The sequence below is a fragment of the Anguilla anguilla genome, chromosome 5 (genome assembly GCF_013347855.1).
Source record: "Anguilla anguilla isolate fAngAng1 chromosome 5, fAngAng1.pri, whole genome shotgun sequence".
NCBI classification, from domain to species: Eukaryota; Metazoa; Chordata; class Actinopteri; order Anguilliformes; family Anguillidae; genus Anguilla; species Anguilla anguilla.
Window position 1 is genome coordinate 24774295 of NC_049205.1, and position 16729 is coordinate 24791023.

General features: G+C 40.0%; 1 protein-coding gene across 8 annotated transcripts in view; it reads left to right on the plus strand.

The window, feature by feature from the left end:
* The window catches only part of map2k5 (mitogen-activated protein kinase kinase 5), a 244373-nt gene that overhangs the window by 103715 nt on the left and 123929 nt on the right, over positions 1-16729 (plus strand). For all 8 annotated transcript variants that reach the window (XR_004765388.1, XM_035419104.1, XM_035419106.1 and 5 more), the window contains 8 exons: positions 1635-1703; positions 2077-2158; positions 2283-2344; positions 3061-3109; positions 3192-3265; positions 3374-3424; positions 3854-3925; positions 15470-15499. Coding sequence is in view for 7 of the 8 variants with exons in the window: in XM_035419104.1 (XP_035274995.1) it covers positions 1635-1703; positions 2077-2158; positions 2283-2344; positions 3061-3109; positions 3192-3265; positions 3374-3424; positions 3854-3925; positions 15470-15499 (489 nt within the window). In the remaining variant the exon portion in view is untranslated. The remainder of the gene's footprint in view (positions 1-1634; positions 1704-2076; positions 2159-2282; positions 2345-3060; positions 3110-3191; positions 3266-3373; positions 3425-3853; positions 3926-15469; positions 15500-16729) is intronic.

Here is a 16729-nt window from a genome sequence, read left to right on the forward strand (position 1 = left end):
GGAGGGGGTGCGTGTTAAATGAACGACCAGAGCGACAATGGTGGTGCTGCGAATCTCCGTATTCGGCATAGTTGTTGTGTATCGTCTACTAATGAAACTAAAACAACGCGTTTCTATTTTTAACTCATACTTTGGTTGCAGTGGCACTGAATGTCTGAGTTCAGTAATCTCTGCATGCCGGTATGCCGACCACTAGGGTCTTTGCACTAAGAGTTAATGAAAATAAGACTGAGATCATTATGTTTGGACAGCCTGACCTATTGGATGACCCTGATGGTACTCTTGGCCCTTTATCTTCCTATAATCGATCTTTTGAATCTTGGTGTGATTCTTGACAGCTCCCTCAAGTTTGATAAACAGATTAGTTCAGTTGTCAAAGCAAGCTTTTTTCAGTTAAGACATTTGGCCAAGGTAAAGCCCTATCTCTCTCCCAATGATTTCGAGAGAGTTATTCATGCTGTCATTACCTCTCGGTTAGATTATTGTATGTGGGTATAGATCAGTTGTCTCTTAGTCGTCTGCAGTTTGTGCAAAATGCAGCCGCTCGTCTTCTAACTGGGAAAAGAAGCGTGATCATATAACACCTGTATTGGCCTCCCTCCACTGGCTGCCTGTCCGCTTTAGGATTGATTTTAAGATTTTATTGCTTGTTTTTAAGGTTTTAAATGGGCTGGCGCCATTTTATCTAGCAGAACTTTTGCAGCATCATACTCGAGGTAGAGCACTAAGGTCGGCCAACCAGATGCTCTTGGATGTTCCGAGATCCAGGCACAAAAATAGAGGTGATAGCTGCGGTAGCTGCCCCTGATCTCTGGAACAGCTTACCTTTTCATATAAGAACTGCTCAGACCGTAGAATCTTTTTAGTCCCTGCTGAGGACCCACCTCTTCTCATTGGCATTCAATTCGAGTTGAGCTTGTCACCTTGATTTTATCTTCTATTGTGCCGTAATTTTTTTATTACTATGTTTGTTTCCTTTTATTCTTATTTTTATTTACTTTTATATTCGTTTTTTGGTATTTTAAGTCTGTTCAGCAGTTTGGTCAACTGTGGTTGTTGTAAATGTGCTATACAAATAAACTTTGACTTTGACTTGACTAATACGGTCCCTGAAGTGGTCTTGATTCGTTATTGGTATGAAGAAACACCTAGCACTTGTATTTCCTGCTCTTCCTTCTCAAAAAGGCAAAAGGGAAGGAATTGCAACCACCCCGGTGGCTCTTCGGTATGCCAGACTTGACTCTCTCTCTTGCTCACGTTGAAGTGGTATGCAGAAGTGGAAGTTCTGTTCTATAAGTTGGACTTTGAAGTTCAGAACCTGATTTTTTGAGCTTATATGGCCAAATAACATGATAAAATATAAAAACAAATAATTTTTTGGTGCAGTTCCCCTTTAAGGTTTCTGTGGTTCAGATGTGGTGTGTGTGATTCAGGTGAAGTCAAGAGTGGTGCAGGTGAGGTGTGAGCGGTGCATGTGAAGGTAAGTATATGATGTAAGTGGCACAGGTGAGGTACCAGTTGTGCAGATGAGGTGCCAATGGAGCAGGTGCTGTGTGAGTGTCACAGGTCAGGTGTGCATGGTGCTGATGTGGTCTGGGCCTGAGCAAGACTCAGCCTCTCTCTTTTTCTTGCAGGTCATCCCCCTGGACATTACAGTGGAGCTGCAGAAACAGATCATGTCTGAACTGGAGATCCTCTACAAAGTTGGGTTATTTAGGGATCAACTGGCTTCAAGGGGCTGTCTGTGCAGGCGGGGTCAATCTGGGGGTGGTGGTGATGAGGATGGGTGGGCAGTTGTGGTAAGAGTGCTGCGGGGACTTGGGTAGGTCTGGGTCTTCTCCCTGGTGATGCCAGCTGAATGTGCCCCCTGCTGTGAGGTCAAATGGTGCAGACTATAAATGAGACTCAGTGGTGCAGTATAGGTGGGAGGTTTTGCCCATACTCAGTGGAGAAAACAAGTTGAAGGCAGCTCATAGGGAACACACAAACACACATGTGATGCGAGTGTGTGTCTGTTCATTGTTTGTGTGTGATTGCATCCCTGTATAACAGTTACTCCCCCCCCATATCTTACAGTGTGACTCTCCGTACATCATCACCTTTTACAGTGCCTTCTTTGTAGAGAACCGGATATCCATCTGCACAGAGTTTATGGATGGTGAGTTTCCTGTCATTGGTATGCAGACCCATTTTCCCAAGTGTGTCTTTGCAGATGTGTTGTTTGTGTATGTTGAGACTAGACACATATTCTTGTGTGTGTTGCTGTTCTTGTTGGCCTGTAGGGGGCTCTCTGGATGTTTATCGGAAGATTCCAGAGCATGTTCTGGGCAGGATTGCTGTGCCAGTGAGTCATTGAATTTTCTGTGATTTAATGCATTTAGCCTATAGTACTTATCCCTTGGAATGCTGGGAGTTTATCTCCTGTCATTTTGGGTCAGGGTTTCATAATGTTCACAAGGAGATAATTCCATCCTGCTCTGCCCTGCCATGCACTGCCCTGTCCCACCTTGTCTTCAACAAGTGACTTTTTTTAAATGTAGCATCTCCAATCACATTCTCATTTGGAATGTCCAATTTGCAAGCTATGTGCATGCATGCTCATATATGACCCCTGCTGCTGGCTTGGGATAGTAAAGACAAGTGAAGTTCTCCTTCAAAACACCCGATGTCAGCCATCTGCTTTGTTTCACACCACAGCCACAAGAGTGGGGGCAGAGGAGACCCAATCATGCGTGTGCGCAGGGAGTGAGTCACGTGCCCAGATGGCCAACAAGTCGTTCGAGCACACTGCTATCCCCCTGACTGAATCCCTCCCATATATCCCTTAGGTGTCACAAAGCCTATTGTGTGGCCACAGTCGGCACTGGCATGGATCGGATTCCATCCAGGACCGTGGCACTCACTCATGCAACATATGACTTCTTTCAAAGGGGAACTCTATTGCTAAACTTAATACAGAAGCTATTCTGTGCCTTCTACCTTTAGGGGGGTCCAGGTAGGAAAAAGGTAGTGTTCATTCAGGATTTATTTTGTTGTTTTTAAAGTCTTTTCTGACCACAGGTAGTAAAAGGCCTGACCTATCTGTGGAGCCTGAAGATTTTGCACAGAGGTAAGGAGTGTGTGTGTGTGTATTTATTTGTGTATGTGTTTATGTGCCCTTAAATGATTCTGTTCTTCTATTCTCCCTCCAGATGTTAAGCCCTCTAACATGCTGGTGAATACACGAGGGGAGGTCAAACTCTGCGACTTTGGAGTCAGCACTCAAGTATGTACTGTGTGTGTCTGCGTGCCTTTCTATCACTGAACAATTTGACTGCAACTGGTGTATTTTCAGTTGAAAATCTTGCTAACTGCATTTTTTCCTCTCCCACAGTTGGTGAACTCCATTGCGAAGACATATGTGGGCACAAATGCATACATGGCGGTAAGTGCGATGAACGTTATTGTCAGGAATGTTTTTAGGGCACCATTGTGTTCCTTTGGTCTAGCAGCCATTGCAATGGTAAACAGGGTTAATCATGTTAGCATCACCTCTCTATGAACTGAGTGTCATCTAAGATCTTTTGTACTTTGCCATACATGCCTCCCTTGCTTGTGTTCATTGAAAAATCTACTCCTTCTTTGATACCCATTCACCGGAATAATTGCTGTAGGATGGAGATTAAGCACTTCTCAAAATGAATCAAAGTATTCATTACTAATTTTCAGATAGACAAGCTATCCATTTGTCATTGCTGAGTGGCTTTGAGTGTTGATGATTTGAAGATTGAGTGTTCTGTGTTTAAGTGCTGTTTAGCGGTGAGGTGAGCATACTGTGTGCTAATTAGCTTTGATTTGATTGCATTTCGTCCAGCCTGAGAGGATATCAGGGGAACAGTATGGAATCCACTCAGACGTATGGAGCGTTGGGATCTCATTCATGGAGGTAAGATTTCTGGCTAGTGTTGGTTAATCAAGATATTACCAAAAACAAGTAAAATGACCATTATCCCAGGAAGAAGCAGATCAGAAGTTCGTAGTAAAAACAGGAAGATTTATTACGCAGCCGGCTACGGGAACAACTCAGCGAGAAAGTTCAAAATAGTACTGGTGGGTGATTAGATTTATACAGTTTAGAGTGGGTACATTTTGCATAATGTCAGTCTGAATCAATATGAAGGTGTAACACGCTCAAACGTATTATTTTTATTTTTTTTGTTTTTTTGTGCAATTTGAATAGTATTCAAATATTGAACCATCGTTTGACAGTCCTACTACTCATAGAAAAACAAACAAGACACTCTAAATACAAGAAAAACAAACAGGAGCCTGTAACATTCAATCATTGGAAATGCCCAAATGTTTTGTCTAAATGTAGCCCTATTGGCTAATGTTTGATTGGTGGTGACCATCAAAAAAAAAGGAAAAATTGAGTAAATGTGCCGTCAAAACAATTCCATAATTTTGTCCTGCAGAACCTCAAGCCTAACCTTACCTATGTCCTTGGCTCCAATATGGACCCTACTCTAGCCAGGACTTGTCTGCTCACTCCAGTCGATTTCCTACCTGGGCACCAGGCAGGCAACGCACCATACGAGACTCCTTGTCAGGCTGCCTACACCTCTAATAACCAAGTCTCTCAGTTTTACCAACTCCCCTTTACTGGAGGATGTGGCCATCTGTACGCCACATGGCCCATCAATTCTACCTGAGAGAGGTAGGATTGATGAACCATACAAGCTGGGCAAGGTCAATTTCCTGCAAGGGCTGGGATTTGTTGGATACCGCAGCCTCTGAAGATAGTGTACATGCCCTTTTCTGTGCTTTCCCCCTACTGTCACCCCACTCTCTCCCTGCCTGCTCTGGAGGTCTCCCCATTCCCAGCTTTGGCGTGCACATCAGTTATTTAAAGGAAGTTCTATTTAGTTCTTGGAATTTTTCCAATTGTGAACTGTGGAGTCCAACAAGCTGGCCCTCATGATCAAGGATCCTTTTCTTGAGATGCTCAACAAGGTGGCAATGGTGGCAGACGAACTCCCCCGGGAAATTACCTTTTCAGAAGTTTTTCATTGATCATCTTGGCCACATTTTAACCCCCTAAGTATCTCCTTGTCTCTGCCTAAGTCTAGATAGAGTATTTCTGAGACAGAAACATCAAGACCTCAACTTAAAAATACCAGTTAGAAACCGCAGAAGATAAACAAGGCACTTTTAAAGGTATACTGCATGCAGTTTTTTTACGGTCCTTCTAGACTCCTTGAGCGCTCCAAGCAAAATGTCGAGGTGAGGTGGTCAGAGATCTTGAAAATGAATGATTCCATATAGATGGTAACAGTAATTTGGCAGTGTTAAAACGACCTTTTACACTGAGTACGCCCCTTAACATGTGAGAACATCATATGGTACTCTGTTGTGCAGCTATTTTGTGTGTTTCCTCGTTTGGTATTTAGCTATTCTGGATATTTAGTTGGAACTGGGATGTAAATATGGAATTGTGTGTGGAATATTTAACATTTGCAGGCCATAAGTACATTATGGGTGACTTCAATTACCCTGGTATTAATTGGGAAATGATGACTGGACAAGGAAAAAGTGAGGAAGATTTTCTAGATGTTGTTAATACCTTTTTTGCCACAGTATATCAATCAGCCCAAAAGAGGGAAATCAGTTCTGGATCTGGTGCTATGTAATGATCCGGACAGAATTTGTAGCATCGAGGTAATTGAGCTACTTGGGACTAGTGATCATTCTTTCTGCGCATGCCCACCGTCTTGACGTAAATGCCAGGTGACGTACGTTTCTCTCCACTGATCAAACACGTGATGTAGGGGTGGGCGATATGACCATATGTCTATGGATATGACAATATTAGATTGTGAACGATTAAAATGTCTCCACGATCTGCCTTTCCAGAGAGATCTGGAGTATCGGGCTACAGTGAAACTGCACATTCTATCAGTTGCACTGACAACGCTCATACAAGGAATCCAACGTTGTTTTCTCAGCCAAACCTAAAATCTATTTTTTTTGTACTTTCGCAATTTTTTTCTGTGACGGTAAGTAAGTCAGAGGTGGTCCAGCGAGTTCTTTTGGTTGCTAAGGGGATGTGTGTCGACCACCCCATATAAATGAATGGAACTTGACATAAATTTGCTAGCATACTGTAGAAGTGTCCTATCTTCCATATTTGAGATTAATTTGAGGAAGGGTGGTGACTATCAGCACGTCTAGGAATCTGTACATATTCACAGTTGTAAGCCAAGTCGCAGGATGCATAATAGCCGTTAGGAAAGCAGTTTGAAATTATTAAGCAATGTCTGCGCCGTTGCTTTTAATGGGTCGCGATTAGATCATTCCGAGCGTGTTGCTTGTCTTAAAGTTGATACTGTAAATAAGACTATTAATATAACTACATGTATATGTATGAAGTTGGTTTTTTACATTTAGAAAGTTTATTATGTGTATTGTTTATACAGGACTTACATTTTAATAGGTAACAATGTCCATTTATCTCTAATAAATATGAAGTAAATACACTACCGGTTAAGGTGATCGAAACACGTCCCCCCCCTCGGGTGGTCGATAATAGCTGCTCTCACTCTAGCTAGCTATATAGTTAGTACAGGTGCGCCATGGGTCTGGATGGCTGACACTATGGAGAAGTTGGTCCCTAAAAAAAATTTGACGTCTGTGATATGGAACTGGTTTGGGTTTTCCAAAACACCGTTATTTGCAAAGTTTGCAAAGAAAATGTTCGCACATCAGATGGCAACATGACAAACCTTTTTATAATCACCTCAAGAGAAAGCATTGTTGAATGTTAATACTTTGCAGAATTGCACTTGATTAAAATCTGGTACTTTGGTCTCTGTTATTCTTTTTCTTATAGGTTTTGTTCCCTTGAAAGGCAATATTTTCTTAAATAGGGATATTAGTTTGATTGCACTGTTCATTCACTTGCAAAATAGTCTTAAATACCAACATGAAAAATAATCGTGATCATGCCTGAAAATCGTGATATGATATTTTTGCCATATCGCCCACCCCTAACTTGATGTATTCATCACTTTTGCGCATGTCACACAGCTGTTCTGATTAAATGCGTCAGCGCATGAGAACACCAGACCGTATTAGATCATATCCAATGTAAACAGTTGACCCGAAATCTTCAATCGGAATGATTTTAAATCAGAATGAAAAAAAGTGTGCATGTAACCGCAGCTATTGACTAGGTGAAACTTTTTAGCTGAAAGACTGTGAATGAAAAGTGGGGTAGGTTCAAAAGGGTTATTGAAGCGCATTGTAAATTTATTCCAAAAGTAAGGAAAAGTAAGTTGAAGACGCGCTCTCCCCAGTGGATGAACAAAGCCATACGTGAGAGTTTGAGAAAAAAACAAAACAGTATAAGATATATAAAAATGACTCCCCTGAGAGTAATGAGGCTGAAGATTGTAATATGCGTCCTGAGGTTAAAAAAGAACTACGGGAAGCCAAGAGGGTCTTTGAAAGGCAGATTGCCCGAAATTCAAAAAATAATCCTCAACGTTTCTTTCAATACTGTAGAAGGAAAAGAAAAGTCAAAGAGGATTTCAGGTGCATCAGGAATGAAGAAGGAGCATTGCTTTCTAAGAATAAAGATATTGCTGATGCCTAGTTATTTTATTGAGAGTTTTACTAGAGAAGAGGTTACTAATAGACTGGAAGACATATTCAGTACTCAGAATGACTTATCAGATATTGAAATACAGAATAAAGAAGTACTGGATAAATTACTTGAACTAAATACAAACAAGGCATAGACCCAAGAGTACTAAAAGAGTTAGCGGAAATCATTTTTAAACCACTGGTAGTTATTTTTAGGTAGTCCTTAGAAACTGGAGAAATATAATAGCTAGATAGCATGCATGCTGTATCGAATTCAGTTCCTCTGATTGAAATAAATTCAGGTGAACTACCAATGCCTAGGCAGTTATGCCGCATTTTATCATTAGTGAATCCTGATGAGGGGCAGTCTTTGTTTGTGAAGTTGGCTACACGTCACTAAGATAACATGCAATTCAGTTCCTGATTGAAAGAAATGCCAAGCTAGCTAAGTTGCAACTATACTGAACAAAAATATAAATGCAACACTTATCAATTTCAAAGATTTAATTGAGTTCAAAGGTAATAAATGTAAATCAGTCAACTGAAATAGATCCATTGAGCACTTATCTATTGTTTTGGGGATACATATATGCGTTTGTTAATCACAGATTCCCCAAAAAAGAAGATACCATGAAATGAACAGAATACCGATCAGTGTCTAGTGTGACCACCATTTGCCTCATGCAACACATCTCCTTCACATTGAATTGATCAAATTGTTGATTGTAGCCTGTGGAATATTGTCCCACTCCTCTTCAGTAGCTGTACGAAGTTGTTGGATATTGGTGGGAACTGGAACACTCTGTTGTATGCACCAGTCCAGAGCATCCCAAACATGCTCAATGGGTGACATGTCTGGTGAGTATGCAGACCATGGAAGAACTGGGAGAACATGGAAGAAGTGGCCATCGAAGGTGAGCGCTTGCCCACTCACGTCGATTGTGACACCAAACTTCAGACAAATCAAGACCCCGGTGAGGATGTCGAGCACGCGGATGAGCTTCCCTGAGGCGATTTCTGACAGATCTGTGCAGAAATTCTATGGTTGTGTAAACCAACTGTTTCATCAGCTGTCCGTGTGGCTGGCCTCAGACGATCCCGTAGGTGAAGAAGTCGGATATGGCGATCCTGGCCTGGCGTGGTTACACGCGGTCTGCGGTTGTGAGGCCTGTTGGATGAACTTACAAAATCTCTAACGACGCTGGAGGTCGCTTACGGTGGAGAAAGGAACACCCACGACTCTGGCAACAGCTCTACAGGACATTCCTGCACTCAGCGTTCCAATTGCATGATCTCGCAACTCTTGAGGCATCTGTGACATGGTGTTGAACAACAAAAAAACTCAGCATATAAGGGTGGCCTTTTATTGACCCCATCATAAGGAAAACCTGTGTAGTGATCATGGCTTTTAATCAGTATCTTGATATGCCACACCTGTGCAGGAGATGGATTATCTTGACAAAGGAGAAATGCTAGCTAACAGTGATATAAACAAATTTGTGGGCAAAATTTGAGAGAAATTAGATCTTTGTGCACATAGAACAAATCTTTGAGGTATTATTTATTACATATTAAAAATGGCTGCAAAAATAAAAGTGTTGCGTTTATATTTTTGTTCAGTGTATAAACAGTAACATCAGTTCCCATAGGGAGGAAGACATCTTGATGGGAGAACAGAATTGAATACAAATATTCCCCAACCTCGGGCATCTAGCTGCCTAACAAAACTAGCCAGCTAAAGTAAGTTTAGATCTAACAGAAAACAGCCCAACTTCATCCCCTTGGTGAACTTCAGTTGACGCCACTGAGGAAAAGCAATTCCAAGGTTGACTCTAGTTACTGAACGAGCCCTGTCAGCCTGTCTTTTTGCTTTGTTTTATCTAGGCTTCTTAGCATTCATTGCAGCAGCTAATAAGCAACAAGCACTTCTGGAATCTGATCCCAAACCACAGGCTCTGTAGCCACGCCCACCCCTCCCCTCCCCACACAGAAAAGCGTGCCACATGCAGAAACATCCCAAACACATTTTAGAATAACAAATACAGGTAAAAGGTGCAGAAATTTTATGAAACTAAGTAAAGACGTATATTTCCAGTGCATCATAAATATGCCTATGCATTGTTATTATACCCTGCAGTCTGCCTTCAACTATCTAACATTAAGCATTTAATTCATAGCACGAAAAAATAAGGACCAGATGCAGATTCAGTCAGGTTATAATCACCTAATTTAGCATTTACTAAATGAAAATTACTGAAAGAAAATACAGGTAACCCTTGTATGAGGTCATATTTTATATCTGAGGACAAAATGTAGCCAAATTTATCTAGAATTGGATTACAATAAACTATAGTTAATGTTAGCAACTTAACAATTAATTAGAACTATCTAACAACAGTTAGGACTGCTCCTGAGAGGGCGAAAAATCACAAAAAACCTTGTCAGCAAGAAGATGGCCGAATTAGCTATTTTGCCAGCCAAGTGCTTAACGGAGATTAAAAAAATTAACAATTTCACCTCTGTTCCCGAATGGCAACAAAGATTTTCACCTGAGGTGTCTTTCTTATGATATGGGTTTTAAAAACTCAATCAATTGCACACTTGAAAGCACAGTACAATATAATCCTCCTCCAAATCTTCCAGACTATTTGGAATTTGGAGGAAAGATACAGTCGCTATTGGGTGAAGTCTAGTCAGTGTTTTTGAGAAGCTAGCAGACATCTGTGTAGGACAACTGCAACCTGGCCTTAGCTCTGAGTTGTCATTTTTGTGAAATAAGACTATGGGCTATGTTTCTAGATGAGAGTGATGCCCTCCCAGGATTAGTGAACACCATCTCTTTTTAAAAGACCAGGTCTTCCCCAGAAAGTTTCCCAATTGTCTATAAAGCACGTTATTTTGATCCACACCTCTCCGATAACCCACAATTCTGATGTAGATTTTGACGCTACGCAGAATAGGGAATGGACCAGAGGATTGCAAATTGTAATAGTATTTTTTGGAAGTTTTAAATGTTCCTCCATTCCTGTCTCACTGACTATCTTGTCCTCTTTATGTGTGCCTCCAATCCTCCTCAAAAATGTCATTTGCAATTAGAGCCCGACCGATATATCGGTTTGGCCAATATATCGGCCATTATTTGACTTTTTTGACGACATTGGGATCGGCAGTTATGCAGCCGATGTGTCCCGATTTTTAAATAAGTATAATAAACAAATAAAAACATTGATTATTTATCTGTACTTGCCTGTTCGAACATTGTAATTACTATTTACTAGAATTATCCAGTAGAGGGAGCTCTAATACAAGTGTGAACTGCAGCAGCTGACGCGCTACTTCTGTAATAAGACGTTTGTCACTCGTGCCTCATCCAGTATTCTCCACTGCAAGACTTGTCTGCACAGATTCGATTGCCGCAATAAAGGTATGTATATTTAGTGAAAGTTTTTAATGAAATGCGTTTATACGACCACTATGTTTATCAATCCTCATTATCAAGCGAGCGAGCTAGCTAACATATTTGGTTCACTTTAGCAAGCTAGCTGGCTAGCAACCCTTTATGAAGTGGCAGTGAGCACATGAGCAGCGTAGGATCTACATTTCCAGAGGACATCGCTGTATTCTCAAATAAATAACCAGCCAAAATAAAATGGTGATTGAATGCATCACACATTTGTTTTTTATCTGAGATAATGATATTAGCTACTAGGCTATATGATGCTGTGTCAATAGCCAACACGTTATTGCAAGCGAGTGTGTCATCTAGTCACGCGTCATCGTAGCAAGCTAACCAGACAGTAAAAACTCTGATAAAACACTTCTAACGTGGATCATTTTAAGCCATGTTATCTAGCTTTGTCGTGATAACATGAGAGAAGGATTGCTGTTGGAGAAGTGAATCAACCAACAGTTAGCCTGGGTAACCTGCACGAAAGCGCATTGTAGTTTTTTTCACGTATTTCATCCAGTCAATTTAATTTCATCTAACGTTACACTTGATTCACTCTTTAGCTCCGCTAGATAATGTCTTACTCTTTGAGATCATGTAGTAGAAATAAAATAAGAAAATATAATTCATTTAACTTACTGAGAATATATCATTTGAAATAATGAGGCTGTGTCAATAGCTAATGCGTTATTGCCAGCGAGTGTGTCATCTAATCACGCGTCAGAGCGCATTGTAGTTATTTTCACCACCGAATTCTTATGGACAGGGAAGCTTGGTAGATAAAGTTTTACTCTTTGAGATCATGTTGTAGGAATAAAATAAGAAAATTTTATTAATTTACTGAGAATAGATACTAAGAAATAATAAAAACGAATTAATAACAACAACAACAATAATTTTAATATTCATAAAAATACATGTTTGAAACTGGAAAACTGATTTTTTTAAATTAATTTTTTATAGATGACTGGAAAAGAAAGGAGTAAAAGCAAGGTGTGGAGTTATTTTGATTTCACACACTTAAAGATGGTGTTAATATATATATTTAATTTAATATCATCTTTTACATTTTTTTATCTAAAAAGTTCTTTGTGTGTTTATTTCTATTTTTATTTGTTTGCTTATAAGTTAAGTGTTCTTAAATATAGAAACTTTAATAAAATATAAGTTTTTCAAATTGATTTGAAAACGTTGCACTTTTTGACCGAATATCGGTCAAAACATCGGTAATCGGTGGGCTAGGACTCTCCAAAATCGGGATCGGCATCGGACCCAAAAATCTGGCATCGGTCGGGCTCTACTTGCAATGTCAGATGTCAGGTTTATTTCTGGAGAAGGGTGAAACTGAGAAGCAGAAGATGACTATAATCTAGAATTGCCTAAAATGCAAGAATAAAATGCAGCAAAATAACTCAATGGCTACATAAGTTACAATGCCTAGTAATATAAATATGAATTGTAGCAGAAAAGGTACAGATAAATATAATGTATGTATCTTAATGTAATAGTGTTACAGAATGCATCAAAGCTGTACTAGTTTTATCTTAATTAATTTTTCTAAGCCGAATACAAGGTATGTATACTGTATGATAGACCAGATGTATGAACTACCATGAATAATAATTGCGTTATGAGCTGACAATCGTCATTAAAATAAAAATGTGAAACATCACATCTTGCTATACAATTTCAACAAAAATCCAAGATGCTTAGACAGTAATGATGTGCCTACCGTGCTACCAAATGTGTAGTATGTGGAAGATGGATGACAAAAAAAGGTGACAAAAACATGTGACCATAAAAAGGTGCTGTTTACCTGTTTGAGAATGATTTCCTGAAAGACACATGACTGACAAAGGCTAAAGGTCCAGTAGCTGCATAGCATGAATATCCAGCAGGGAGCGACAAAAGCATCTGAAAGGTCAGTGATAACACAGAAAACAGAACACTCCCTGTCTATTACATGTCTAGTCCTAAAGAACAGAAATTCTGAAAGTCTGTATTTGCCCTTGTAGAGGTGATATAGCTCAGGAGGTAAGAGCGGTTGACTGGCAGTCGGAGGGTTGCCGGTTCAATCCCCCGCCCTGGGCGTGTCTAAGTGTCCCTGAGCAAGACACCTAACCCCTAATTGCTCCCAATGAGTTGATTGGTACCTTGCATGGCAGCCTTTCACCATTGGTGTGTGTGTGTGAATGGGTGAATGAGAGGCATCAATTGTAAAGCGCTTTGGATAAAAGCGCTATATAAATGCAGTCCATTTACCATTTAGATTCCTGAGATGGGTATAAAGCTAATTATGGCCTGGTGAAGAGTTGGGCACCATCTTGTCCATACACCTTCATCTGTGCTTTGTGGACCTTCTCATCTTTGCTTCCAAGCTCAATATTTGGCTAGCTGAATTATTATTATTATTATTTCACATTTGCAGTGTTGAAAAGCATTACTTTTTCCATTTGTCCTAGAAAGCATTTCTGAGGCTCTGTACCTGATGTCGCTAACATTTATATAGATCTTTGATGTCAAATTTACTAGGGGAAGTTGAGAAAGTACCTACTTTCTGTGTAAGAAAGGGAGGGGTAAGTATATAAAGTCTGGGTTGGTGGACTCTGGACTCAAGGGTCTTGAGTTTGTGATAGCTAGGGTTGTAGGTGCCTTGTGAGCGAACCTTGGAGATCCAGCCGGTGAAAGTATTGAAACATGATTCTTCATGTGATTTCTATCATTCTCCCCCAATCTCTGCCCATAAGGGAGACATGAGATAGGTTGAACATCCATGTACAGTTTGTTCAAGCAAGTACCTTTCCACATGGGTACTGTTAGTGTTTGAGGGTACTCTGAGATTTTTGAAGGCCCCCATAAATTTGGTGCCCTGATCATAGAGAACCTGCTTGTCTGGGCTGCATATTGAGATGAACCACTAGAGAACCTTTACAAAGATTGATGTGTCCATGCACTCAATGACTACCAAATAAATGGCTCTGATAATTGGATATTTAAAGATGATGCCTCAACATCTGCTGTTTGAGTAACGTCTTCAAAGACAGACCAGATCCCAAACGTGACGACCAGCATTTGTGAATAGTGGTTCAGTGCTGTGTTGATGTGCATGTAGTTTGGCCATCAGCTGTGTCTACAAAGTAGATCAGTTTATGTAAGGTCACAGGAAAATTATGCTGCTCACACATCTTTCATCGCAACTATCCACATAACAGTGGGTATAAATATGAGATGACACACATTCCACACTCTGAAATTATCCATAAATGTGAAAGCTCAGAGAACACACAAATGAGACATACGGTTGTTGACCTTCATATAGCAGGTAATGGCTGTAAAAAAAATAGCTAAATGCCTTACAATATTCATGTCCACTATTAAGGCAGTTAAGACAGTTTAGAACAACGGAAGCTGCGATAAACCTGCTTGGAAGAGGGGTCAAGTATATTTTGCCCCACACACTGAAACATTCTACAGGGAAAACGGGTGGAGAATTGCAACGGATGCTTACTGTAGTTTGCGATACATCATTGGAACTTTGATTGGAAACAAGAAGGTTAACTTTCTACAGAATCAAGCTTTGACAATGAACATCCAAGTCTACTGACCTCAAAACCCCATTGAAAGCTGAAGAGGAGAGTCCTCATGCAAAACCCATAGACTGATGAATTCTGAATAGCCTAGCCATGAATGAAGGGGTTCTTCAATTCTCAGATTCTGAATGGAGGAATTCAGAATCTCAGAAAATTCATCAGTCTATGGGTTTTGCTCATAGCTCAGAAGCTGTATGACAAACCCTGAGTCCTTCTGGAAAAACATTTTGTGGTATGATGAGGCTAAAATTGAGCTCTGCTATGTTTGGTGCAAACCAAACATTATTCCTATCATCAAGCATGGCTGTGGCAGCACCATGTTATGGGGCTGCTTTTTTAGCTGGAGGGAGTGGGAAGTTTGTTGCCATCATGGTCAAGATGGAGACAAATATAGGCAAAATCTGTTCCAGTCCACAAGAGATCTGCGTTCATATTCATATTCCAACAGGATAATGACCCAAAGCCCATGACAAAAACTATGAAAGAATGGTTTAAAAACAAGAATGTCAACATTCAAAGCTGGCCCACAATAAACAAAGTCTTTCACTTTTGGAGAGATGTTAAATAAAAATATTTTTCATTATAAATGTGAAATGTTTTTTTTTTTTTTTTTGGGGGGGGGGTATGCTGTCTTAAGGCACTGTAAATATTGATGCATACACAAAAGAAAAGAGCCATGTTGAAGATAATAATAATAATGTTACTTTCAAATTCAACTTTGTTTTTTTTTTTTTTGTTTTTTAGCTTTTTATTAATGAGCCTTTATTTTTTAAAAGTAAATAATCTCTTCTTTTGTTTTTATTCACAGCTAGCACTGGGAAACTTCCCCTACCCCCAGGTGAGTTTCAATTTACACACTTCACTAGAGCAGTGTCCTCCTGGTGGCAAGATTCTGTGCAGTGCAGTATATTTAAATGAAATGAGTAGTTCTTAATTTCAGTTCAACTGAATTTCTTTTGTATAACGCCTTTTTAGAGAGAATTGTCACAAAGGTGCTTTACAGAGACACTGAAAGAATACAATTAGCCCACTGCACTGGGTTATTGGTTGGTGGTGTCGGTGGGGGGTGTTGAGTAGTGGGGTCAGTTTTGGGTTGTTTTCTCAGGTACAAGTCAGATTTGGCCCACAAATTACATTGATTGGGGAATAATGTTAATAATTGGTGATTTGGGGGAGGGGTTGCAAAGGTCTGAGTTGCAAGGAAAAAACTACAAGATGTCAAAACAGCATCTTGATATTATCATCATGTCAGTTAAACAGTATGCCAATATGGTAGCCTTATAACAACTAGTCAAGGAATGGGCATCTAATCTAATCTAATCATATAACCAAGCAAAAATGAATAATATAACCTTAACTTTCGATGGTGAATTGAAGCTTCATGCTTTTCACTGCTGTATACTTGTCAGTCACTTGAGTAATTGTGATAGTCTGGGCCTTCTGTGCCTGTAGTATTCCCAAAATTTGAGACTTTGTGACAGCAGATAAATCTTTAGTTGTCTCAGTGATATAAAATGTCTGCTTATGCAGAGGTGACTGGTATATTCAGGTACAACATATTATGGCTGGCCCCGAACATTTGAATGGTTTGGAATTTGTTCGGTATATTGGCATTCGAATCTCAATTCAGGATTCGGGTGATTCGTTTTTTTAAATTATTATTATTATTATTATTGTTTGTAATTTGAGGATAGGTTAGATAACCTAAAAAAAAAACGCAACGGGCGTCACTCACTCTGCAAACGCTTCACTCCACGTGTTCATTAGCACAATGGCGACTACGAAGAAATCGGCAGTGTGGAAACACTTCAAAATTACCGATGACAAGAATGGTAAATGGACTGCATTTATATAGCGCTTTTATCCAAAGCGCTTTACAATTGATGCCTCTCATTCGCCAGAGCAGTTAGGGGTTAGGTGTCTTGCTCAAGGACACTTCAACACGCCCAGGGCGGGGTTTGAACCAGCAACCCTCCGACTGCCAGCCAATCGGTCTTACCTCCTGAACTATGTCGCCCCATCAAGAAAAAGGCTCAATGTCAAATATGTAACAAGCAACTGGCATACC